The following is a 26,886-nucleotide window of genomic DNA, read 5'->3' on the forward strand; positions in this document are numbered from 1 at the left end:
CAAAACAGGTAAGAAAATATAAAATTAAAACCCGTAAACACATTTGTGCATAAAAAGAGAAGATCCATGAGTTGAAGCATATATCCATCTAAATGTTCACAGTATTCCGCAAGTCCAAACACTTATCCCAACCTCTATCGAAGATGGAATGATGACGAGGTTGGTGGAACAATCGTGCATACATGCCACTTTCATGACTTTTTAACACAGCTTTATTGTCAAATATCTAGTGTCATTGATATCATCTTTATGACCAAATCCTTACGTTCAATGTACGCTATATAGTACTTTTCATCAATTTTACTTAAAAATGGCTACTTACACTTTCGTTGTGGCACGGGAAGCCTCTCGATCGTCTCACTTTTCTGGCACGGGTAGCCTATCAAGTCGTCGATTGACACTGGCATGGGAACACTCGCCATGACATTTTAGGCCGAATAGCCGTTCCTCGCAACAAAGGGAATGGTGTATTTTAAGCGTCGCAATGTTAAAATGATTATCTTTATCATTAAATACATTTATTAAAACTGTCATAAAATTCAAGTTCAATATTTTGACACCAGAATTGTCAGTTTCACAAAAGTTAAAAGAAATATGCCATGTGTAGTCAAGATTATCTGCAGTATTTTGTTCTTCTAAAATCCAGCGCGATATGCGACACTCAAATCTTAATTGTCCCATGTCGACTTTAAATGTCGAATGTCATATCGTGCGTCGCTTTAATGTCGTGCGTGGACCATGAAGGTCGACACGCGACAATCTACTTGGCACTATCCGGATTCCGTATTTAACACGTGTTAACATTATTGATAGTTATTAGTAAAAATTTAAAATGTCAGAATATTGTATGTAAATATCACTTTTAACGTAATTATTTGGACAAACGCTATCGGCTACATATTTGTGGTATCTTTATGTACATGTACAAATCCGTCAGTAATGAAAATCGCGTTGATAAATTGCTGAAATAATGAACACATATTGGTGCCACGTGTTTACAGTACATAATGCAAAAACATAAATTTCGTAGCGGGTACAACATTGAGATTATTTAGTTTCCATTTAAAGTTTCGTTGTGAATTTCAACTAAAGCACCGGGTTATCCGCGATTTATTTGGCATTAACATTTCCTCTTAATAAAATATAATGTAAACACGCTGTATCGTTACCGTTAAGTTGTATCAGTTCCTTTATTATTGAAACAATTATTAGTGTATACGCTATCTTGGTGCCTTTCTAGATGAAACACTTAATTTTAAGGAGCATATAACGCGTAAATGTAGAACAGCCATGCTTAATTATGTTAAAATCAAAAGCATTCGAAAATATTTAACAAGTGAAGCCACCGAGATTGTTGTTTTATCATTAGTTGTTTCACATCTAGATTACTGTAACGTCTTATTGTATGGAGCCGCCAAGTCTGATCTTAATAAAATGCAGAGAATTCAAAATATGTGTGCAAAGCTTGTTCTAAATCGAGAGAAATATAAATGGCAAACATCGATAAAAATGGTCATAACCAAACAAATATAATTCATCGAATTTTGATCAGTTTATATTTCTATTTTGAACAAAGTTAAAAAAAAGCATACTGGTACATGGCAAAGAATCGATAACAATGGACTTGAACTTTGTAATATTCTTACCAACAGATTTATTTCAAAAGGACAGACAATCCAGCAAAACACACATTTAAGAATTTAGATATGCAAATTAAATGATTTTACATACCGACAAACTTTTCACTTTTTTTTCAAATAAAGAATTTTCGATGCATCATGCATATTATGCATAAAAAATATCATAAATTACGTATACAGGTATATTATTTTCATCTTGGAAATCTAGCAGAAGCTTCATTCACGTATAATTAACATTAGGCAATATTTTTTTATAGTAATACAGACATACAAATCGTCTTGAAAATAAAAATTTATAACATGTCGGCAAAATTATGTCGAGCATTATAGCAGAAACACATAATTTATATTTATATAAGTCTATATTTTAGGATCAATAGATAGAAAATACTCGCTGCATCTAATTTGGTTCTAAGCGAGATTATTATGCCGCGAGCAGTTATAAGAGTGACGTGTGGACCGTAATGAACGAATTTTGTTGATAATACAACTATTAATCACACCCTAATCCCAAGGGGGGCCCATTACAAAATTCTTAAAGGCAGACAATGCAGCAAAACACAAAAACATTCTTTTGTCATAAAAAAACTAGACCAATATGATGGGCATTTACTTTTTGAATGCAAACACTAGTGAGTCATAAATACTCGATATAGCAAAAAAATATCATATTCATATCTTATATCACATCTAGTCACAAATAAGTAAAAAGAAAAAAAGCTATTGTAAAACATTTTTTTGGAATAACAAAAAATAGATGCAAACAAAAGTACATACAAAAATAGTACGCTAATAAAAAGAGTTCCATCACATAGAAAATCTAGTATATACACAAACAACACGCAATTTTTCGAAGTGCTAATATCAAATTATACCAAACGCTTTTATGTATCAATTAACTGGCCTTTTAATGAATTGCTATTAAACTTTGATCTGGCAAACTGAGGAAAAATACATCACACCTACTTTAATTGGCAACGCGATTTGTGTATATACTTTGCAAACTGATTGAACATCAATTAAAAATGTTATAATGTACCAGTGCCGAAGTGACTAACTGTGAATGCCGAACTGGTCAAACCCGAGTGCCGAAGTGGCACTTTTTTACGGTGCCGAAGTAACCAGATGCCGAAGTGACTAGATACCCCGGTTTCACCGGAGGGGACTTATGGTTTGCGCTCTGTCTGTCAGTCTGTCCGTCACACTTTTCTGGATCCTGCGATAACGTTAAAAGTTCTTCATATTTTTTCACGACACTTGAAATATGGATAGATGGCAATATGGACATTATGAACGCCATTTCACTGTGTTCATACGTCAAGAATTATGGTTGCTATGGCAACAAATAGACTAGAAATACTGCTGAAAATGGTGTTTTTTTTTTATCTGCGGTAACTTTAAAAGTTCTACATATTTTTTTTCATGACACTTGAAACATGGAAAGATGTCTATATGGGCATTATGCACGTCATTTCATTTTGTTCCTACGTCGAAAATTCTGGTTGCTATGGCAACAAATATAGATAAAAAATTCTGACAATGGTGGATTTGTTGACAATGGTGGAGGCGGTAGGGGATATATATTGTTTGGCAATAGTCTTGTTTAATTTTTAGCTCAACTTTTATATATGAAATATATATAGTGGAGTTTTCCTACTCACCCCGGCGTCGGCGTTAGCATTAGCATTCCCGTTAGCGTTCAAATGTTAAAGTTTGCGTTCTACCCCAAATATTTCCTATGTCGTTTGACATATTGCTTTTAAATTTTGCATATTTCTTAACCAACATGACCCCAATGTTTAAACAAGAGCAGACAACTGTATCAAGCATTTTGACAGAATTATTGCCCCTGTTATACTTAGAATATGCATATTATTGATAAATCTATGTTACAGTTTGCGTACCACCTCAAATATTCTCTATGTCCTTTGACATATTGCTTTCATATTTTGCAAACTTCTTTACCAACATGATTCCAATCTATAAACAAGAGCAGACAACTGTATCAATCATTTTCACAGAATAATGACCCCTTTTATACTTAGATAATTTACCATTTTCTTTAAATTGCCATAACTTGTTTAATTATGATCACATTTGATTCATACTTTGACAAAACAACACTTACCTGACATACCACAATGCACTACACCCAAACCATCCCCCATGCCCCACCCTAGAATCCCCCCCCCCAAAAAAAGGGAAATATTTATTTTCCTTATTTTTGAAAGATCATCTTTTAAATGACCACACACCCACATTATACCCCCCCCCCCTCTCCATGATGGCTAACGTTATACTGTCAAGCACTCGAAAGGTTGAGCGCGCTGTCCTCTGACAGCTCTTGTTTTTATTCCTTTTAAAAGAATTAAAATTGTAACAAACAAATATCTGCAATGAAAGGATATACCAGGATATATAGAGTTTTGTGCTTTTATATGCCAGACCGAAAACAGTTATCAAAGGAAATTTACACAATAAAAATAGTGCAAGTGTATTCAAAAAAAATTATTTTGGCCTCTGTTGTTTTCCTTTATTTATATAGTAAATAGAGAACATAGAATTTTCACAGAGACATTAGGTTTTGTAAGTCAGATACAAAGAGCAAGAATCATCATATATCTATACTGTTATTTCCCTTCATTTAATTGTTGCCCCAACATTTGAAGTATCCAAACATACAGAATAATTATGGTTATACAATAATTGTCACTCATGCTGTGGCTTTATTTCATACACAGTCATGTTCTGTTCAGTCATTTTTGCTGTTTTAGTTGTAACCTAGAATTTTTTTCAGCTATTTCATTCTTACAAACAGCTTGATACAAACCCATATTAAAAGTCACTTAATTTATAATTTTGAATACAAATAATCTATTTGAGATTGGATATGTTTAATGTTGTGTTGTTTCTATTATCATTATAACTTTTACCAGAAATAGTAATTTAAACTCCAGTCATGTCCCTTACAAACACCATTTGAGTCTATTCCACACTTCTGCATCTATTAAAGCAAGCATTTGTAGTTGCAACTGTAAAACTTTCCATGTTAATTTTTCAGAGCTAAAGATAAATTGAAGCCAGGAAACACTGTGCTGGTGCATGGATCCAGCAGTGCAGCGGTAAGACCAACCCATACTCTTAGTTTTGCAAAATTTTCATGCTGTCAAATTCACATCAAAGTACAAACTTGTTTTAAAATTTTGTACTATGGATGTGTTATAGGAGGCCTAGGTTAGGATCGGTAGTTTGGTAAAGGTTAAAGTCAGTAATTTTGACTAGAAATTTTTTACAAATTTTAAAGATTGGCCATAATTATTTCTTGGGATGGATGGATTGGTCTGCCCACTAAATCAACAAAAATAATTTTAGCTGTGCTCTGTGAAAAGGGGATGTAATGCATGTGCGTAAAGTGCTCCCAGATTAGCCTGTGAAGTCCGCATATGCTACTCAGGGACGACACTTTTCGCTTAAATGTTTTTCGCTTAGAAGAGACTGTCTTTAAACGAAAAATACCATAAGAGCGAAAAAGTGTTGTCCCTGATTAACCTGTGCAGACTGCATAGGCTTATCTGGGACAACACTTTACACACATGCATAAAACTACCTTTTCACAGGGCACGGCCCATTTATATTCCCTTGAATAATAATGAGTTTGCAGTAATTTTGTTCAGTTGTTCTGCTGTTTGTAGGTGGTTCTGGCATGTGTCCAGATAGGGGTTTCCAAGGGCCTTAAAGTGCTTGTGACGGCAGGGACCCCAGAATTACTAGACCTGATGCTCAAACAAGGGGCCGCAGGGGCATTCAGCTATAAGGAACAGGGCTACACTGACAAAATACTGGTATGTCATGAAATAACCACATCTTATTTATACTATTTTTTACTTTTATTTTGTACAAAATACAAAATATCTATAATTATATTGGCTATAACTCTAAAAAGTGATGTTTTGTATGTAACATTTGATTGTGGTTTTGTGTTAAGTTTTTCAAATCATGCACCCAGTGTAGCGGTCCATTTTTTTCCCCGGCCATTTTTTTCCCGGGGAAAGATTGGCCTAGGCCGTTTTTTCCCACCTTGGCCAAATTGTCCCCCCCCCCCTACTTAAAGAATTAATTGCAACTCTTGGCCTTGTCCATATACACATGCATACCAAATATGAAGGTTACATCTGAAGCGACATAGAAGTTATGAGCATGTTTCGAAACCTAGACGCAAATATTGACGGAAAGACAGACAGACGGTGCGATCACAATATGCACTCCTTCGGGGGCATAACCATATTACTTAATTTACCTACCCACCTACTGAACCTTAAAGGTAGATATATGATCGATATATGATTGCATTTTGTTCATTTCATCGATTTGTTAGACAGTTTAGATATTGAAAGATTACACTTATATAAGTTCAATAGGCACTTATTGCATATTATAGTTTCTTTGGAAGTATATAAAAATTTGATTTTCCTATCCTGGTTGCTCAACTAAGATAGAATTATCTGAACATGTGTATTTATTCTATTAAAAGAATCATCCATGTGAGTTGTAGGAATTTCAAAATGCATTTACTAAATTTATTACAAATAAACATTATCAGTAATATATTTTAGTAGAAATCCCTTATAAAACCCATATTTGTAAAATTGTTATTGCCTCCTGCTGTCGAATATTCCTATATGATGCCCACAGGATATGTTAGGAATAAATGGATATTGAAGCTTTACACTGGTTTACTGCTTATTCGATTTGTTTTGATTGTTAAAGTAATTGTCAAAAGATAAAAAACAAGTGTAAAAGTGGTCTTTGGAACGAAACTAAAAGGTAGGGGGGAAAACTGGCAAGGGGGGCTAAATGGTCTAAAATTGAAAAAACAAGAGGGCCCTGAGGGCCCTTTATCACCAAGCTGAAACTCCTTCTAGAGTGCAGACAAACTTTTTGTATGATTTGACTTAGTTGTAACCTAGCTTTTGCCTGCACATGACTAACTTCCAAACTCAGGTAATGATTTGATATAGATGGACATTGTGACCAATTTTCATGAAGATCAGGAAGAAATTTTGACATCTAGAGAGTTTAAGAGTTTTAGCAACCCTCAATCAAATTCTGTTGTTAAAACTACTTTTACGTGGTAGGAGGGAAAAACTGGCCAGGGAGGAAAACTGGCCAAACAGCAACTCTCAATCAAATTCTTTTGTTAGAACTGCTTTTACAAGGTAGGGGGGAAAACTGGCCAGGGGGGTAAAACTGTCCGAAAGGTGAATTATAAATATAAAAGATAAGTAAAATAAAAGATAAGGGATGGAGGCAGGTTAAGCAACTCTAAATCAAATTCTGTTGTTATCCCCCGCCATAGGCGGAGGAATATTGTTCTGGCGTTGTCTGTCCGTCCGTCCGGCACTTTTGTGTCCAGAGCCATATCTTGGAAGTGCTTTGGCGGATTTCATTGAAACTTGGTATGAGTATATATATGGATAAGAGGATGATGCACGCCTAATGGCATTGTACACCAGCTGTTAATAACGGAGTTATGGCTTTTTGTATCTTGAAAAAAATGCTTTTTTGTGTCCGTAATCATATCTTGGAAGTGCTTTGGCGGATTTCATTGAAACTTGGTATGAGTATATATATGGATAAGAGGATGATGCACGCCTAATGGCATTGTACACCAGCTGTTAATAACGGAGTTATGGCTTTTTGTATCTTGAAAAAAATGCTTTTTGTGTCCGGAGCCATATCTTGGAAGTGCTTTGGCGGATTTCATTGAAACTTGGTATGAGTATATATATGGATAAGAGGATGATGCACGCCAAATGGCATAGTACACAACCATCGGATAATAACAGAGTTATGGCCCTTTGTATTTTGAAAAAATGTTTTTTTGTGTGTCTGGAGCCATATCTTGGAAGTGCTTTGACAGATTTCATTGAAACTTGGTATGAGTATATAAATGGATAAGAGGATGATGTTGGCGTTGTCCATCTGTCCAGAAATATGTGGGGGGGGGGAAGAAATGGACTAGGGGGGAAGAATTGGCCTTGGCCACTTTTTTCCCGGGGAAAAAATGTACTAGTTTACTTTTTTCCCCGGGGAAAAAGTGGCCAGGGGGGGGGGGGAAATGACCTGTTACACCGGTTTCAAAACTGAGCGTCACATAGTTTATGTTGGCTTGTAGATAAAGCTTTATATGTTGAAAACCATGCCCTCAAAAATTACTATTCTCAGAGCCTTGATTTTTGATATGCAACGTGTCATGGTTGGTTTAAAACATGCGTCTGTGATCAAAATTGTCCATGCCCCGGGGTCTTCATATAATTAAGTTAAACTGAGCACAACATGCTGATGGTGAATTTTTATGCCCCCGAAGAAGGGCATATATTGATCGCACTGTCAGTCTGTCTGTCCGTCTGTCTTTCTGTCACACTTTGTGTTTTAGTTTCGATAAATGTTCATAACTTCTATGTCGCTTCAGATGTAACCTTCATATTTGGTATGCATGTTTATATGGACAAGGCCTTTCCATACGCACACAAATTTTGACCCCTTTGACCTTGACCTTGAACTTAGGGTCCACGTTTAGGTTTCTAAAATTGCGTTAAGGTTTCGAAAAATGCTCATAACTTCTATGTCGCTTCAGATGTAAACTTAATATTTGGTATGCATGTGTACATGGACAAGGCCTTTCCATTGGCACACAAATTTTGACCCCTTTGACCTTGACCTTGAACTTAGGGTCCCGTTTTTGGTTTTGAAATCTGCGTTTAGGTTTCGAAAAATGCTCATAACTTCTATCAAAGAGTTTTTCGGGGGCATATGTCATCCTATGGAGACAGCTCTTGTTGTGACAATCTTGTGTCAATCATCTGTTGTCTCGCTTTCATCCTGTGTCGTCAACATTTTCCCTGTGAGCACTCTAGATGCCACATTTATAGCCCAATCTTCATCAAACTTGGGTCAGAACATTTGTCAAATGATAGATTTGACGAATTCAAAATTAGGTCCAGGGCTTGATCTGCCATTTGCCAAATTATAAAATGGCTACAAATAAGCTTTGGTTCAAGAAATTACCATTTGGCTACATCTTTTTTGTTCATAAAACCCCATGAAACAGACAAAATGTGTGAAGAGTAACTTTGTTCTACGGTACATTTGGCTAAAGCCAATTTTAAGCCAGTGGAAAACCTGCTGGGTCATGTGGTTGGAAAACTTTGTCACTAGGTCTTCTTAAAGAAACAACTTATGAACAATCTAGAAGTCACCCTTTTTCCCCCAATCATAATGAAACTTTATCAAAACTATTGTTCCTATGATATCTCGATCAAGTTTGAAATTGTCAAATTTTTCAATTTGCAGTCAGTTGATGGGTAAGTTTTTCTTTATATGGCTTACGTAAAACCTTGTGAATACTTTATAAGTCACATTTATTGGCCAATCTGCATGAAACCTGCTTAGAACACTTGTGCTAATGATAATTCGTCAAAGTCTGATATAGGTTTCAGTCCATTAAATAAATTGGGTCAGGGGGCAGGGCAGTTTTCTTTATATGCCTTTGTGAAACAATTTGAACACTCTAGAAACCGCATGTTTTTGCGCAATCATCATCACACTTGCTCAAAACATTTGTTCTAATGATATGTTTATAGTAAATTCTTAACCATCTTCACTGGTTTCCTTTAATTATTATCCCCTGCCATAGGCGGAGGGATATAGTTTTGGCGTTGTCCGTCTATCCGTCTTTCCGTCCGTCCATCTTTCCATCCTTCCGTCCGTCCGGCACTTTTGTGTCTGGAGCCATATCTTAAAAGTGCTTTGGCGGATGTCATTGAAACTTGGTATGAGTATATATATGGATAAGAGGATGATGCACGCCAAATGGCATTATAAACCATCCGTTAATAACGGAGTTATGGCCCTTTGTATCTTGAAAAGATGCTTTTTTGTGAACGGAGCCATATCTTGGAAGTGCTTTGGCGAATTTCATTGAAACTTGGTATGAGTATATATATATATATTGATAAGAGGATGATGCACGCCAAATGGCATTGTACACCATTAGATAATAACATGGTTTTGACCCTTTGTATCTTGAAAAAAAGCTTTTTTGTGTCCGGAGCCATATCTTGGAAGTGCTTTGGCAGATTTCATTGAAACTTGGTATGAGTATATAAATGGATAAGAGGATGATGTTGGCGTTGAACATCCGTCCATAAATATTTGTGTCCAGAAGTATTTTGGCGGGGGATATCAATTCAATGAATTTGCTTGTTTTTAATATAGAATTAATCAAACAAAATTGGAGCATTAATAGACTTTGTTGTGTATTAGAAAACATCGACAGTGCACATAAAATTCTTTATTGTCATGTGATTTAAGCCAGAAGAATGTTTTCATTTTTCTCATTGACAAAAACTCCCTGGTGGTTTGCCATTCTATAATTGTGATAAATTTTTGATATGTAATGAATCAACACTGGTATTTATGGAAACTTTTTTTAAGTATATTCTGGCAACAAAAACAATTTTTGCCTATTTCCAGGCAGCTACCAATGGCACGGGACCAGATATCATCATTGAGATGACGGCCAACGTGAATTTGGAGACAGACTTGAAGATAATCAACAAGGGAGGCATCATTGTGGTTGGTGGAATATAGAATCAATTAACACTAGCTTGTATTAAATTGATCCTTGTTCTGGAAAAACTGGGCGGAATGCATCTGCGTATAGTCCTATGTTAGCCTGTGGAGTCCTCACAGGCTTATCAATGCTTACACTTCCCGCTTTTATGGAATTATTGGTTAAAAGGAGGTCTTTTCTAGCAAACATATATGGTAGGCGAAAAGTGCCATTCCTGATAAGCCTGGTAAAAATTTAGGCACATGCATTAAGCCCAGTTTTCTCAAAACGACTATCAATTAATGGCAAGTTATCAACTGTATATACAATACAGACCAAGACATTCTACAGGACATTAAATATAAAAATGATTAAAGCTGGGGGACAACTCTTTATATTCATTACTTTTTGATGAAAATAGATGGCTGTGAAAGCTTGATGGTCAAATAGAAACTCTTAAGTCGGTTTATTTCTTGGTGTCCTTAATCCAGGATTATGCTTTTTTGTTGCCTACTAGGTTGTTGGAAACAGGGGCAACACAGAGGTCACCCCACGTTTTCTCATGCATAAGGAGTCGATTGTCACTGGAATGGAACTGTGGAATTCTCCACCAGTAAGTAGATGGTAACACCGATACAATACCCTATACTATAATGTACTTAGTTTAGGTTATGTGTGCTAGTACGGAGCTGACATACCATATTGGATCATTGATATGCAAGTCCGATGTGAGTATTCCAGCTGTTTACGAGTCCATACAGAATATAAGGCTAGTCAATTGTTCCAAGAGTTTGTATCAGTTGAGTGGCTTGTATGATGACGTATCACACGAGAGTCGGAGGTATATATAGAGAATATATGGTTGGTGACTTTTGATATCATGTGATATAAGACGAGTCTGATATGGCGTAGGAAAAGGCGAGGCTTGCCGAGCCTTTTCACACGCCATATCGGACGAGTCTTATATCACATGATATCAAAAGTCACCAACCATATATTCTATTTATTATGCCACATTATTAAGTAAATAAGAAAATATTTACAAAACAAACAAAAACAAACAACCGCTAAATTCATTGATGTAAATACGGTAATAAATATATGCAAATTAGTAGCAACCTGATTACATCCGCTAGCGTCTATGCATATATATTTACACATAAAAAAATAGTTCGAAAGTAAGCAACAATCAATCAAATCGAGAAATCGAAACTTAAAAGAACAATTTCTGCACTAAAAACACAATACCAATATTTTTTACAATAACACATTCGACATGTACTTCCAAGAGTACACACCAACCGCTATTTTCAAAGCGAATGTGTAGAGTGAAAATTTCAAACAATAAATACAATAATCAAATGGAACGGGATTTTAACGTAGTGCGCAATTTGGAAGTGATAAGAGTGATTTATTTTTCAACTTGTCCATCTCCGTAATATACGTTTAGTTGTGAGATGTTAACAGTTTTCCCCAAAAAACAGGCCTTCACGTGCGAAGTCAAAGTGGGTGAGGAACGTGTATTTCGAGTCGCTGGAACTTCATAATGAAGCTGCTTTTGTGCAATATTCAGCGACGTTACCAGCTGTGTGTTAGACGAAACGAAAATGCTTTGGTTTTGCATCGTGTTTTAAACTGTCAGGGTGACATGATGGATTAATTGCTGTTTGACTGACAATAAATGAACATGTTTGTGTTTGGAGATTGCTGAGGTTAATATCTTCACAATTGGGAAATCCCAACATAAGTTGACTGCCAGTTTGACCACTGATCTGCATAATATCAGTGGGAGAGCATGCTGAATCCCGCAGCTTCTGCACCATATGTTTCCTGGCCGAGTGGTTGGTAAGTTTCATTGTTATGTATGCATGCTTAAACACACATGTTTCATTATTTGTGCCATTTTTTTACACCCATTCTCATGCTGATGAACCAATGATCAGTGCCAGTTGTTCTACTGTCGGGAACTGTTTATTAAAAATTGTTGAAAAATGAGTTGCGCACTGTTCGAAATTGTGAAAAAATGAGACACGCACTGTACCAAAATTTGATAAAATGAGTCGTGCACTGTTCAAAATTGTGGGAAACATTAGTTGCCCACTGTTCATTATGATTTCAAAATTGTAGAAAAATGAGTCCCACACTTTTCATAAATTAAATTTTGAAAAAATGAGTCACGCGCTGTACAAAATTTGTAAAATGAGTTGCTCACTGTTCAAATTGTTGCAAAAAAATAAGTCATGCACTGTTCATTCAAAATTGTGGAAAAATGAGTTGCACACTGTTCAAAATTGTGAAAAATCATGTCACGCGCTGTACAAAATTTGGAACAATAATTTGCGCACTGTTCAAAAATGGGGGACAATTTTGTGGGGCACTGTTTATTCAAAATTACAAAAAAATAAGTCACAAACTCTTCAAATTGTGAAAACACATGAGTTGCGCACTGTTCAAAATTTGTAAAAATGAGTCGCGCACTGTTCAAAATTTGGAAAAAAAAAGAGTCGCGCACTGTTTATTCAACATGGTGGAAAAATGAGTTGCGCACTGTTCACACTTTTAAAAAATGAGTTGCACACTGTTCAAAATTGTGAACAAATTGAGTCACGCACTGTTCATAAAAAAATTCACTGTTGAAAACTGTGAACAAATGAGTTGCACGCTGTGCAACTTTTTTGAAAACATGTGTCGAAAACTGTTCAAAATTGTGTCGCCCACAGATCAACATTGTGAAAAAATGAGTTGCAAACTTTTTTTAAATTGTGAAAATTTGAGTCCCGAACTTCTTTAAATTGTGAAAATTTGAGTCGCAAATTTCTCAAATTAGGAAAACAAACACCTATTCCCTTAATAAGAAAAAAAGCCCCGAGTCCATAATAAAAATATTTTAAGTTAAAAGAAATTCTTAATTATTTTTATATAAAGTGGAGTTTATACATTTTCATTTTGTATTAATAATATTGTGTCTATTAAAGTTGTAATTTGTTCAAGTTGTGCCATAAAAATGTTATTAAAACACTCTATTTTGAAATGTTATCTCCTATTGAATTTGTTTTATTTTATTATAATATGAAATGTTTTTCTTTTAATGGCAGAAAGTTGCGACCACACATTCCATGGGTGATGATATCTACCAGAATTCTTGGCGGCACAGTTCTACCCTCGTCAGTTGCACTTGTCCGAGTCTTTCTCTGCCTCTCAACCAACTCGAGATATCCCCCCCCCATCTGCATCCCGGCACAGCTTCACATCAACCCATCTAATTAATTTGTCGGAAAGGTAATACTTTTTTGTCGACAAATTATTTTTGAGAGTATTTATGTAATTGTTTTATCTGAACATGTTATAAATCTTTATGTCACTATATTTATACAGTTTCAATTTTAATACAAATTATATATCTGGATTTTTATTTTTAACCCTTTGCATGCTGGGAAATTTGTCGTCTGCTAAAATGTCTTCTGCTGAATTTGTAAAATAAGCATTTTCTTCATTTTTTTCAAAGATTACTATCAGAATAGCAAACAGTTTGGATCCAGATGAGACGCCACGTTTTGTGGCGTCTCATCTGGATCCAAACTGTTTGCAAAGGCCTTCAAAATTCGGTTCCAGCACTGAAAGGGTTAAAGCAGTTATGCAATGAATGTTTGATGATGGTTTTTTTTCTAAAGGGTTCTTTATTTTATTTTCAGGTTGACTACACAAATTTCCTGTTTGGTTGTGGAGATAGAATCATTTTTTTGTGAAAGTTTGATTTCAGACACTTAAAAATTGAAATTGTCATGTATTATTATGCATGGTAGTCATTAGCAAAGCATCTCAATCAAGTATTAATTATTTTACTTTGTCAATGTTAATTCATTGTGTATGCTATTCACCTGTCTGCCTTGCTTTTTATAAGAATGACACAAAAAAGGAAAGCATTTGTAAAGTATTAGTTAAATTTTTTTAATATAATCTTAGACGAGATGTTTAGTGAATATTTGTCATAAATTCTTCTTTAACTTGATCAAATCTGTCATATTTTATTTAAAACGTGTTAAGTATATTTGTGTTACGTTTTAAATGTTTATCATTACTGTTTTAAATTGTGTTCATCTGCAGCCAATGAATGGTAGCGGTGCACATTTGTATTTGTTTAATTTTTTTCCATTGATTAATGCTCATTTAATTTATATTTCCCTATAGATATATACTTAATAAAGTGTTAGTTTTGTTTAAAAAAACAACTTATTGTTTATTAATGTTCTAACTTCTGAATAAAATATGAATCGTTGTTTGTTTCCATTTAAATCAAAGAAGCGACATACCACGCCTACAAAAAAGTAGTTCTCAGAATGGGCGGGGCTAAAACATGGAACGCTAAAAAAATCATTGAGTAAACCAAATATGGGCGGAGTTTTAAAACGGATATTGATGGGCGGCGCTTAAAACTGTTATCGGATGGGTATCCGATAACACTTTAAAATATCATGTCAGCGTCTCCAACGTAAATGCGCTGTCGTGGCATAATAAATAGAGAATATATGGTTGGTGACTTTTGATATCATGTGATATAAGACGAGTCTGATATGGCGTAGGAAAAGGCGAGGCTTGCCGAGCCTTTTCACACGCCATATCGGACGAGTCTTATATCACATGATATCAAAAGTCACCAACCATATATTCTATTTATTATGCCACATTTTAAAGTAAATAAGAAAATATTTACAAAACAAACATAAACAAACAACCGCTAAATTCATTGATGTAAATACGGTAATAAATATGCAAATTAGTAGCAACCTGATTGCATCCGCTAGCGTCTATGCATATATATTTACACATAAAAAAATAGTTCGAAAGTAAGCAACAATCAATCAAATTTAAACGCAAATAATACAAAAACTGCAGCGAGAAATCGAAACTTAAAAGAACAATTTCTGCACTAAAAACACAATACCAATATTTTGTACAATAACACATTCGACATGTACTTCCAAGAGTACACACCAACCGCTATTTTCAAAGCGAATGTGTAGAGTGAAAATTTCAAACAATAAATACAATAATCAAATGGAACGGGATTTTAACGTAGTGCGCAATTTGGAAGTGATAAGAGTGATTTATTTTTCAACTTGTCCATCTCCGTAATATACGTTTAGTTGTGAGATGTTAACAGTTTTCCCCCAAAAACAGGCCTTCACGTGCGAAGTCAAAGTGGGTGAGGAACGTGTATTTCGAGTCGCTGGAACTTCATAATGAAGCTGCTTTTGTGCAATATTCAGCGACGTTACCAGCTGTGTGTTAGACGAAACGAAAATGCTTTGGTTTTGCATCGTGTTTTAAACTGTCAGGGTGACATGATGGATTAATTGCTGTTTGACAATAAATGAACATGTTTGTGTTTGGAGATTGCTGAGGTTAATATCTTCACAATTGGGAAATCCCAACATAAGTTGACTGCCAGTTTGACCACTGATCTGCATAATATCAGTGGGAGAGCATGCTGAATCCCGCAGCTTCTGCACCATATGTTTCCTGGCCGAGTGGTTGGTAAGTTTCATTGTTATGTATGCATGCTTCAACACACATGTTTCATTATTTGTGCCATTTTTTTTACACCCATTCTCATGCTGATGAACCAATGATCAGTGCCAGTTGTTCTACTGTCGGGAACTGTTTATTAAAAATTGTTGAAAAATGAGTTGCGCACTGTTCGAAATTGTGAAAAAATGAGACACGCACTGTACCAAAATTTGATAAAATGAGTCGCGCACTGTTCAAAATTGTGGGAAACATTAGTTGCCCACTGTTCATTATGATTTCAAAATTGTAGAAAAAAGAGTCCCACACTTTTCAAAAATTAAATTTTGAAAAAATGAGTCACGCGCTGTACAAAATTTGTAAAATGAGTTGCTCACTGTTCAAATTGTTGCAAAAAAATAAGTCATGCACTGTTCATTCAAAATTGTGGAAAAATGAGTTGCACACTGTTCAAAATTGTGAAAAATCATGTCACGCGCTGTACAAAATTTGGAACAATAATTTGCGCACTGTTCAAAAATGGGGGACAATTTTGTGGGGCACTGTTCATTCAAAATTACAAAAAAATAAGTCACAAACTCTTCAAATTGTGAAAACACATGAGTTGCGCACTGTTCAAAATTTTTAAAAATGAGTCACGCACTGTTCAAAATTTGGGGAAAAAAAAGAGTCGCGCACTGTTTATTCAACATGGTGGAAAAATGAGTTGCGCACTGTTCACACTTTTAAAAAATGAGTTGCACACTGTTCAAAATTGTGAACAAATTGAGTCACGCACTGTTCATAAAAAAATTCACTGTTGAAAACTGTGAACAAATGAGTTGCACGCTGTGCAACTTTTTTGAAAACATGTGTCGAAAACTGTTCAAAATTGTGTCGCCCACAGATCAACATTGTGAAAAAATGAGTTGCAAACTTTTTTTAAATTGTAAAAATTTGAGTCCCGAACTTCTTTAAATTGTGAAAATTTGAGTCGCAAATTTCTCAAATTAGGAAAACAAACACCTATTCCCTTAATAAAAAAAAAAGCCCCGAGTCCATAATAAAAATATTTTAAGTTTAAAGAAATTCTTAATTATTTTTATATAAAGTGGAGTTTATACATTTTCATTTTGTATTAATAATATTGTGTCTATTAAAGTTGTAATTTGTTCAAGTTGTGCCATAAAAATGTTATTAAAACACTCTATTTTGAAATGTTATCTCCTATTGAATTTGTTTTATTTTATTATAATATGAAATGTTTTTCTTTTAATGGCAGAAAGTTGCGACCACACATTCCATGGGTGATGATATCTACCAAAATTATTGGCGGCACAGTTCTACCCTCGTCAGTTGCACTTGTCCGAGTCTTTCTCTGCCTCTCAACCAACTCGAGATATCCCCCCCCATCTGCATCCCGGCACAGCTTCACATCAACCCATCTAATTAATTTGTCGGAAAGGTAATACTTTTTTGTCGACAAATTATTTTTGAGAGTATTTATGTAATTGTTTTATCTGAACATGTTATAAATCTTTATGTCACTATATTTATAAAGTTTCAATTTTAATACAAATTATATATCTGGATTTTTATTTTTAACCCTTTGCATGCTGGGAAATTTGTCGTCTGCTAAAATGTCGTCTGCTGAATTTGTAAAATAAGCATTTTCTTCATTTTTTTCAAAGATTACTATCAGAATAGCAAACAGTTTGGATCCAGATGAGACGCCACGTTTTGTGGCGTCTCATCTGGATCCAAACTGTTTGCAAAGGCCTTCAAAATTCGGTTCCAGCACTGAAAGGGTTGAAGCAGTTATGCAATGAATGTTTGATGATGGTTTTTTTTCTAAAGGGTTCTTTATTTTATTTTCAGGTTGACTACACAAATTTCCTGTTTGGTTGTGGAGATAGAATCATTTTTTTTGTGAAAGTTTGATTTCAGACACTTAAAAATTGAAATTGTCATGTATTATTATGCATGGTAGGCATTAGCAAAGCATCTCAATCAAGTATTAATTATTTTACTTTGTCAATGTTAATTCATTGTGTATGCTATTCACCTGTCTGCCTTGCTTTTTATAAGAATGACACAAAAAAGGAAAGCATTTGTAAAGTATTAGTTAATTTTTTTTAATATAATCTTAGACGAGATGTTTAGTGAATATTTGTCATAAATTCTTCTTTAACTTGATCAAATCTGTCATATTTTATTTAAAACGTGTTAAGTATATTTGTGTTACGTTTTAAATGTTTATCATTACTGTTTTAAATTGTGTTCATCTGCAGCCAATGAATGGTAGCGGTGCACATTTGTATTTGTTTAATTTTTTTCCATTGATTAATGCTCATTTAATTTATATTTCCCTATAGATACATACTTAATAAAGTGTTAGTTTTGTTTAAAAAAACAACTTATTGTTTATTAATGTTCTAACTTCTGAATAAAATATGAATCGTTGTTTGTTTCCATTTAAATCAAAGAAGCGACATACCACGCCTACAAAAAAGTAGTTCTCAGAATGGGCGGGGCTAAAACATGGAACGCTAAAAAAATCATTGAGTAAACCAAATATGGGCGGAGTTTTAAAACGGATATTGATGGGCGGCGCTTAAAACTGTTATCGGATGGGTATCCGATAACACTTTAAAATATCATGTCAGCGTCTCCAACGTAAATGCGCTGTCGTGGCATAATAAAATAAAAATATGTATTGGTATTGTACACAGCTCTCTTAAATATATATGAGCCACGCTCTGTGAAAAGGGGGTTTAATGCATGTGTGTAATGTGTCGTCCCAGATTAGCCTGTGCAGTCCAATATGGGACCATGTTTTTGCATATCTGCAATAGGTGCAGTTTCAAAAGCATGTAGATTCTGTTGAATTTGTTAAGGATTTGTTCAAAGGTGGCTTGGAAATGATCACAATTCCTATACAGTAATATGTGGGGCATTCACTTGGCATATAATAAGGCAAATTATTGGTTGGTATAAATGAACATATGATAAAATAATAATATTTCTTGTTCACATGTATCAGCAGCCTTAGTAATTTATTTTAAAAATATTCCAGACTTCAAATCCATACTCTGCTAAACATATGCATACTCACAAGAAAACGAAGTACAATTTTCCAGAACAATACAGCATTTTATTTTATATCCAATAAATTCATCCAATCGGCATTCTTCATATGTACCACGTGACCGTCCAATATATTCCGGTATTGGATCCAAAAAGTCTGTATTTATTCCACATTGGACAGTTGAGTACAAGTGCACTAAGCAATTGTTTTATAACGATAAAAGCTGTTACCGAGAAAAAGTATCCGAATGTACTATAATCGACTCACACGGGCGCTTGTCTTGAAAATAGCATAGATGCAATTAAAATATTTTCAAATCAAAATTAAAATGAAACAAAGAGCTGAAGAAAGGGATATAGAATAAAAAGCTTATTAGACGTTTAAACTGTACAATACGTGATATATTTGGACTCGCACACAGTTTGAAGTCATATTGGACGAGCCGTTATGACATCAAACTGTGTGCTCGTCCAAATATATTTCCGTATTGTACAGTGAAACGTCTAATAACCTATAAATATAAAATGCATATTGACAATCTCTTGGGCATAGTTTTAAGTCAGTCGATTTCAACCACCACACATTTGCCGTGATTAAAAAACAACAACTAAATGTTCTGAATGTTAAAGCTTTCTTTGGTGAAGGCATATTTAGGTGTTGTAATGTATTTATGTCTGTTCTTTGTGAGGAACAAAGCCCAAACCAGATTTTACGGAAATTTAAAGGAATAATCCTTTGGTGACCCTCTTTCAAGATTTATCAAATCGTTTAGGTCCGGTGCAAATGTTGCTAACCAGAGCTAAAAATAGATTTTAAAATGAAAAAGTAAAAAATCTCAGAAACCAGACGGGTCAGGGATTTTATATTTGGTTTGTAGCTTCAAATAGGGTCCTCTGCCAAATTTGTTCAAATCATCCCCATCCGATAAAATCTGGCGGATCCCAGGGTAACATGATTTATTGAGACACACACATACATATATAGATATAGATATAGGTAGATAAATAGATAGATATATAGATAGATAGACCCACTTGTTTGACTTGCTACCAAAATCAAAACTTCACTATTAGCATTTGGACCAAAATTCTGTCATTAATTTTTGCAGGAAGAATGGGTTGAAATGCATCAAGGGATATCAGAAGGACTTAATGCAGGCTGGCTCCAACCAAACGTCCAAAAGGAGTATAAGCTGGAAGAGGCCGGGTTAGCGCATAAAGACTTTATGAACAAATCTCAAACAGCGGGCAAGAAGGTCATTGTGATGTAACTTAAAGTGATCATGTTCAAAAATTTGGATAAGAATTTGGCTAATATTCTGTGTAAAGTTATGCTATTAGTCTATATTTGGGCATTTTGTACTTGTAAATAAAAAAAATGTTTACCCAAAGTTGCAGTTGTAAAATCTGATTGTGAAAATATTTGTATATGAAAACTATGTTTTCTTTTCCCATTGTCTCATCATGGTACCAAATATTGTGTACTTTTATACACTACTTCAAAAAGAAATGTGTTACAATGGTAATCACAGCAAAAGAACACACAATACAATATGGTGTGAATATACGGTATTTCTCAAAGTTTTACTCTAATTCAATGAAATCGGAAATGTGTTGTTAATACTAGTTTTATCTGCTTATGCACAAGTTAACTTAGATTGATTTAAATTGACATTCTTCAGCATAAACCAATTTATGCAGGCTATTTTTTACCAAGGAGCTTATTCATAATTTGCGTGTACCTTCCAAAGAAATTAGACCATTGTATTAGTATGTAAATTGTGTGTTATTGATTTTTTTTATTTTGCCAAAATGGGAGCCAGACACATACTGCCTTCCCCTCTTCACCCGCCTAGTTTATCTGTCAATATTTTAAAGTTGCTATGTCACTGTTTGTAAGGAAAATATAAGTTAGGCCAAATCATTAAAATTAGATAATACCTTACTGTCATAAAATGGCATCAGGGAATAGCTTAATTATCAAACAAATTATATCTATCTCTTTGTAAAAAGCTCTTAAAAAAATAACCTAGAACTTTTCATGATGTGATATGTTTGTGTAATTCAGGTCTTATGCCCTTGTAGATTCCTACACCTTGATAAAATGAAACATTCTAAGTATTTTAATGATATTGCAAATGTCAATTTAATTGCCAATTTTTTTATCACCTCACATGTATTGAACATTATTGTACAAATCATATTTTAATATCGGCAAACAAAGCGTGTGTAGGAATTGAACTCCAGTCTTTTGCATGACCTAGCCACACGTAACAGTTGTTCACATCTTGAATAGCTTGTGATTGTAAATTTATTGCTTGTAAACAGCATGTTCCAGAGTTGAATTTGCTGTGTTGGAAACGCCCACTTTATAATTTATCAACATCAATATAATGTGAATTTTTCTTTCATGTATTTTTATGCCCCCTTTCGAAGAAAAGGGGGTATATAGTTTTCGCACTGTCTGATCTTTACCAAATTTGTTCAGAAGTTGTATCTAGACAATATCTAGGTCAAGTGCGAATATGGGTAATGCCGGGTCAAAAACTAGGTCACGGGGTGTGTTTTAAACAGAAAGTTTGTCCGGACCATAACTCAGTCATTTATCGAAAGATTTTAAAATGACTCGGTTCATTTGTTCACCATCATGTGACGGTTAGTTGTGTGAAATAAGTAAGTCGATATCTCCAAGGTCAAGGTCACACTTTGAGTTCAAATGTCAAAAATGGCCATAAACGAGATTGTCTGGGCCATAACTATGTCGTTCATTGTAAGATTTTAAAATCATATGGCAAATGTGTTCACCATCATTGGACGGTGTGTCGCCGAATGACGCCGATATCTCCCAGGTCAAGGTCACACTTTGAGTTCACAGGTCAAAAATGGCCATAAATGAGCTTGTCGGAGCCTTTTCTATGTCGTTCATTGTGAGATTTTAAAATCATTTGGCACATTTGTTCACCATCATTTGATGATGTGTCATGCGAAAGAATTACATCAATTTCTCCAAGGTCAAGGAAACACTCTGAGTTCAAAGGTCAAAAAAGGACATAAATGAGCTTGTCCAGGCCATAACTATGTCATTCATTGTGAGATTTAAAAATTACTCGGTACGTTTGTTCACAATCATTGGACGGTGCGTCATGCGAAAGCTTTACGTTGATATCTTCAAGGTTAAGGTTACACTTGGTGTGTCATGCGAAAGAATTACGTCAATATCTCCATGTCAAGGAAACACTTTAAGTTCAAAGGTAAAAATGACCATAAATGAGCTTTTTCTGGCCATAACTATGTCATTGTCTGTGAGATTTTAAAATGACTCTGTACATGAATTTTGTTCACAGTCATTGGACGGCGTGTCATGCGAAAGATTTCAAAGGTCAAAATAGCCATTAATGATAATGGTATATTAATTCTTAATAATTTCCATAAATTAGCTTCTCTTGTTTTGTGAAGACAGCATGCAAAATATTTTATGTCAATACATCATGTGGGGGTATACGTCACGTCTGTGACAAAGCTCTTGTTGGTCCAATCTTAACGAAATTTGGTCAGAACATGTGTTACGTAAATGAGTGAGTTAAGTTCGAAAAATGGGTCCAGTCCGTTGAAAAACATGTTTGCCAATTTTCCTTATATTTATTTAGTAAAAAAGGCTTGTGAACACTCTAGCAGTAACATGTTTTTGCCCAATCATCATGAAACTTGGTTAAAACATTGGTTTTACTTATATCTCAGATGAGTTCGAAAATGGTCCCGAACGGTAAAACAAACATGGCCGACAGGTGTGGGGGTGACGCAGTTTTCCTTATATGACTATAGAGAAACCATGTATACACTTTAGAAGTCACATTTTCTGCCTAATCATCATGAAACTAAGTCAAAACATTTGTTTTATTGATATCTCGGACAAGTTTGAAAATGGCTCAGATCAGTGAAAAAACCCTTTAGCTCACCTGATTGCTCAGGTTTACGGATTGGTCTTTGTCCGTCGTCAGTCCGTCCACATTTGGTTTGTAAACACTGGCATTCACATTCTCAAGCATTCTTTATCAAAGTTGATGAGAAGCTATATGGCCACAAGATCTCAGTCAAGTTTAATTCTGAGCAAAATCACATAATATATGCCGGAATAATTGCCCTTAGATTGTCAAAATTTTCATTATATTATACAAAATCCTTATGCCAATCTTGGTCATAATATTTATTCTTGTAAGCAAAGTTTGATGTTTGGTCATGAGAGGTTAAATTATAGGTCACAAGGTCAAATCGTACAAAAACCTCGTTAACACTCAATACGCCCGAGTTTTGGTTCAATAATGATGAAACTTGATCAGGATGTTTGTCTGGAAAATATCTAGGTCAAGATTGGCGTTTGGTAATGTGGGGACAAAATCTAGGTCATGGGGTCTAATCTTACAAAAACCTTGTAAATATACTAGAGGCCATAGTTTTGGTCCAATACGTATTTACCTAAATCTACGTTAATTGCTCACCTTAATGTTATGTTAATGTATGCTGCTTGTCTCAGCTCAGGGTATACACGGAAGGCCCAGGTCTTTACGTCTATATCTTCAGCTTATCTCGAGTTATTTATCTTCAATTCACTTTATTCACTTAATTCACTTCCGGAACAAGACGCAATTCTGACGCTCAATGCGTAATAAGTCCCGCAAAAAATAGTTCGAATTAACTATCATTACCTAAATCTACGTTCATTGCTCACCTTAATTTATTGTTAATGTTTGCTGCATTTTAGAGAACAGTACACATAATTCAAATTCTGTTACACACTAACATCCATGTAGTAACTTATCTGTATGCTCCTTATTTACTTACCATAGACATAGTTGTTTTCCAGCGTCCTATTTTAATTACTGTTTTGGGTCGTGTCCCGATGGACACTGCTTGCGTTGTATCTGATTTTGTATATTTTACCATTCATAAAAAAACACCGAAAAGTTTTTTTCTGGTTTGTCTGAAGTTTGTATACCAATTTAAAGGGGCCTTTTCACAGATTTTGGCATATTTTGAAGTTTTTCATTAAATGCTTTATATTAATAAATGTTAACATTGGATCTTAAAAGCTCCAGTAAAAAATCAAAAAAAAAATTAAAAAAGGAAAAAAAAAGTAGCTCGTACCAGGACTCGAACCAGTGACCCCCGGAGTCCTGGAGTAAGTCTGTAGTAAAAACGCATTAGCCCTCTCGGCTATTCCGCCGGATAAACACAGTTTGAGTATTGTATACCTTATATAAGCAATCTTTGTAGTTTCGTAAATTTAAACGACAACAACAGAACTCTCCAAATTGTTCGATCGTTTCGCGTTGCAACGCTTTATAATTTTTAGCCGGATTTTTTTCGAAAAAATCTCGGCTTATAGATTGATGTTGTCGGGCGGGCGGGGGGGGGCGGGCGGGCGGGCAGGGTGGCGGCGTGCTCGAAAATGTTAAAGTTCTTATTTCATGGTATAACTTTGGTATGCTTGGACCTAGAGTCTTCAAACTTGACATGAAGGTTGGCCAGGATTAACAGATGACCACTGGTCATTTCAAGGTCATTCATTTGAAGGTCAAGGTCACTGTGACCTTCAATATAAAAAATGTTAAAGTTGTTATAACTTTGGTATGCTTGGACCTAGAGTCTTGAAACTTGACATGAAGGTTGGCCATAACTAGTTAGTAACCACTGGTCATTTCAAGGTCATTCATTTGAAGGTCAAGGTCACTGTGACCTTGAATGTAAAAATGTTAAAGTTCTTATTTCATGGTATAACTTTGGTATGCTTGGACCTAGAGTCTTCAAACTTGACATGAAGGTTGGCCAGGATTAACAGATGACCACTGGTCATTTCAAGGTCATTCATTTGAAGGTGAAGGTCACTGTGACCTTCAATATAAAAATGTTAAAGTTGTTATAACTTTGGTATGCTTGGACCTAGAGTCTTGAAACTTGACATGAAGGTTGGCCAAAAATAGTAAGTAACCACTGGACATTTCAAGGTCATTCATTTGAAGGTCAAGGTCACTGTGACCTTGAATGTAAAAATGTTAAAGTTGTTATAACTTTGGTATGCTTGGACCTAGAGTCTTGAAACTTGACATGAAGGTTGGCCATAACTAGTTAGTAACCACTGGTCATTTCAAGGTCATTCATTTGAAGGTCAAGGTCACTGTGACCTTGAATGTAAAAATGTTAAAGTTCTTATTTCATGGTATAACTTTGGTATGCTTGGACCTAGAGTCTTCAAACTTGACATGAAGGTTGGCCAGGATTAACAGATGACCACTGGTCATTTCAAGGTCATTCATTTGAAGGTGAAGGTCACTGTGACCTTCAATATAAAAATGTTAAAGTTGTTATAACTTTGGTATGCTTGGACCTAGAGTCTTGAAACTTGACATGAAGGTTGGCCAGAACTAGTAAGTAACCACTGGACATTTCAAGGTCATTCATTTGAAGGTCAAGGTCACTGTGACCTTGAATGTAAAAATGTTAAAGTTGTTATAACTTTGGTATGCTTGGACCTAGAGTCTTGAAACTTGACATGAAGGTTGGCCAGAACTAGTAAGTAACCACTGGACATTTCAAGGTCATTCATTTGAAGGTCAAGGTCACTGTGACCTTGAATGTAAAAATGTTAAAGTTCTTATTTCATGTTATAACTTTGGTATGCTTGTACCTAGAGTCTTCAAACTTGAAATAAAGATTGGCCAGTACTAGAAGATGACCACTGGTCATTTCAATGTCATTCATTTGAAGGTCAAGGTCACTGTGACCTTAAATGTTAAAATGTTAAAATTGTTATAACTTTGGTATGCTTGGACATAGAGTCTTCAAACTTGACATGAAGGTTTGCAAGCACACTTAGATGACCACTGGTCATTTCAAGGTCATTCATTCTAAGGTCAAGGTCACTGTGACCTTGAATGTAAAAATGTTAAAGTTCTTATAACTTTGGTAGGTAAAAATGTTAAAGTTCTTATTCCATGTTATAACTTTGGTATGCTTGTACCTAGAGTCTTCAAACTTGACATAAAGGTTGGCCAGTACTAGAAGATCACCACTGCTCATTTCAATGTCATTCATTTGAAGGTCAAGGTCACTGTGACCTTCAATGTTAAAATGTTAAAATTGTTATAACTTTGGTATGCTTGGACCTAGAATCTCAAACTTGACGTAAAGGTTTGCAAGCACACTTAGATGACCACTGGTCATTTCAAGGTCATTCATTTCAATGTCATTCATTTGAAGGTCAAGGTCACTGTGAACTTAAATGTTCAAATGTTAAAATTGTTGTAACTTTGGTATGCTTGGACCTAGAATCTCAAACTTGACGTAAAGGTTTGCAAGCACACTTAGATGACCACTGGTCATTTCAAGGTCATTCATTTGAAGGTCGAGGTCACTGTGACCTTGGATGTAAATATGTTAAAGTTGTTAATACTTTGGTATGCTTAGACCTAGAGTCTTCAAACTTGATATGAAGGTTGGCCAGAACTAGTAGATGACCACTGGTCATTTTAAGGTCAAGGTCACCGTGACCTTGAATGTAAAAATGTTAAAATTCTTATTTCATGGTATAACTTTCTTATGCTTGGACTTACAGTCTTCAAACTGGACATGAAGGTTGGCCAGCACTAGTAGATGACAATTGGTCATTTTAAGGTCATTGAAGGTCAAGGTCACTGTGACCTTGAATGTTAAAAATTAAAAGTTGTTTTAACTTTCGTATGCTTGGACATGGACTTTGCCATGACTAACAGATGACCACTGGTCAAGAGAACAACTGGTCATTTTAAAGTCTTTCAATTGACAGTGACCTTAAATGTGAATATTTTTTTCATGATTTAACTTTGGTATGCTTACCACTGGTAATTTCAAGGACATTCAATTGAGGTTCACAGTTGCGGCAACTTCAAATGTGAAAGGGCTCTAAAATATTATAATTTTTGCTGTTTCACTTTGTTGGGGTAGCTTTCAGTCCACTACAAGACAAGGTTGAAGAGACCTGTCTGCTGTGTATTTTAAGTATTGCAT

General features: G+C 35.0%; 1 protein-coding gene and 1 long non-coding RNA gene across 5 annotated transcripts in view; both read left to right on the top strand.

Annotated features, from left to right (window-relative positions):
- Positions 1 to 26,886, top strand: part of LOC127837097 (zeta-crystallin-like) — a 56,357-nt gene that overhangs the window by 16,370 nt on the left and 13,101 nt on the right. For 2 of the 3 annotated variants that reach the window (XR_008029097.1, XM_052363935.1), the window contains exons 5-9: positions 4,702 to 4,762; positions 5,333 to 5,482; positions 10,176 to 10,277; positions 10,772 to 10,867; positions 19,956 to 20,102. Coding sequence is in view for 2 of the 3 variants with exons in the window: in XM_052363935.1 (XP_052219895.1) it covers positions 4,702 to 4,762; positions 5,333 to 5,482; positions 10,176 to 10,277; positions 10,772 to 10,867; positions 19,956 to 20,102 (556 nt within the window). In the remaining variant the exon portion in view is untranslated. Of the gene's footprint in view, positions 1 to 4,701; positions 4,763 to 5,332; positions 5,483 to 10,175; positions 10,278 to 10,771; positions 10,868 to 19,955; positions 20,238 to 26,886 lie in introns of those variants that run through there. The other variant, XM_052363937.1, reaches the window with a different exon arrangement.
- On the top strand, positions 11,481 to 18,123 carry LOC127837107 (uncharacterized). Of its 2 annotated transcripts, none has more exons than XR_008029102.1 (3): positions 11,481 to 12,099; positions 13,350 to 13,533; positions 17,638 to 18,123. It is a non-coding gene; the product is annotated as an uncharacterized LOC127837107 (long non-coding RNA). The 2 variants fall into 2 exon arrangements; XR_008029101.1 differs by lacking the exon at positions 17,638 to 18,123 and adding an exon at positions 13,947 to 14,528.

The sequence above is a fragment of the Dreissena polymorpha genome, chromosome 7 (assembly GCF_020536995.1).
Source record: "Dreissena polymorpha isolate Duluth1 chromosome 7, UMN_Dpol_1.0, whole genome shotgun sequence".
NCBI lineage: Eukaryota > Metazoa > Mollusca > Bivalvia > Myida > Dreissenidae > Dreissena > Dreissena polymorpha.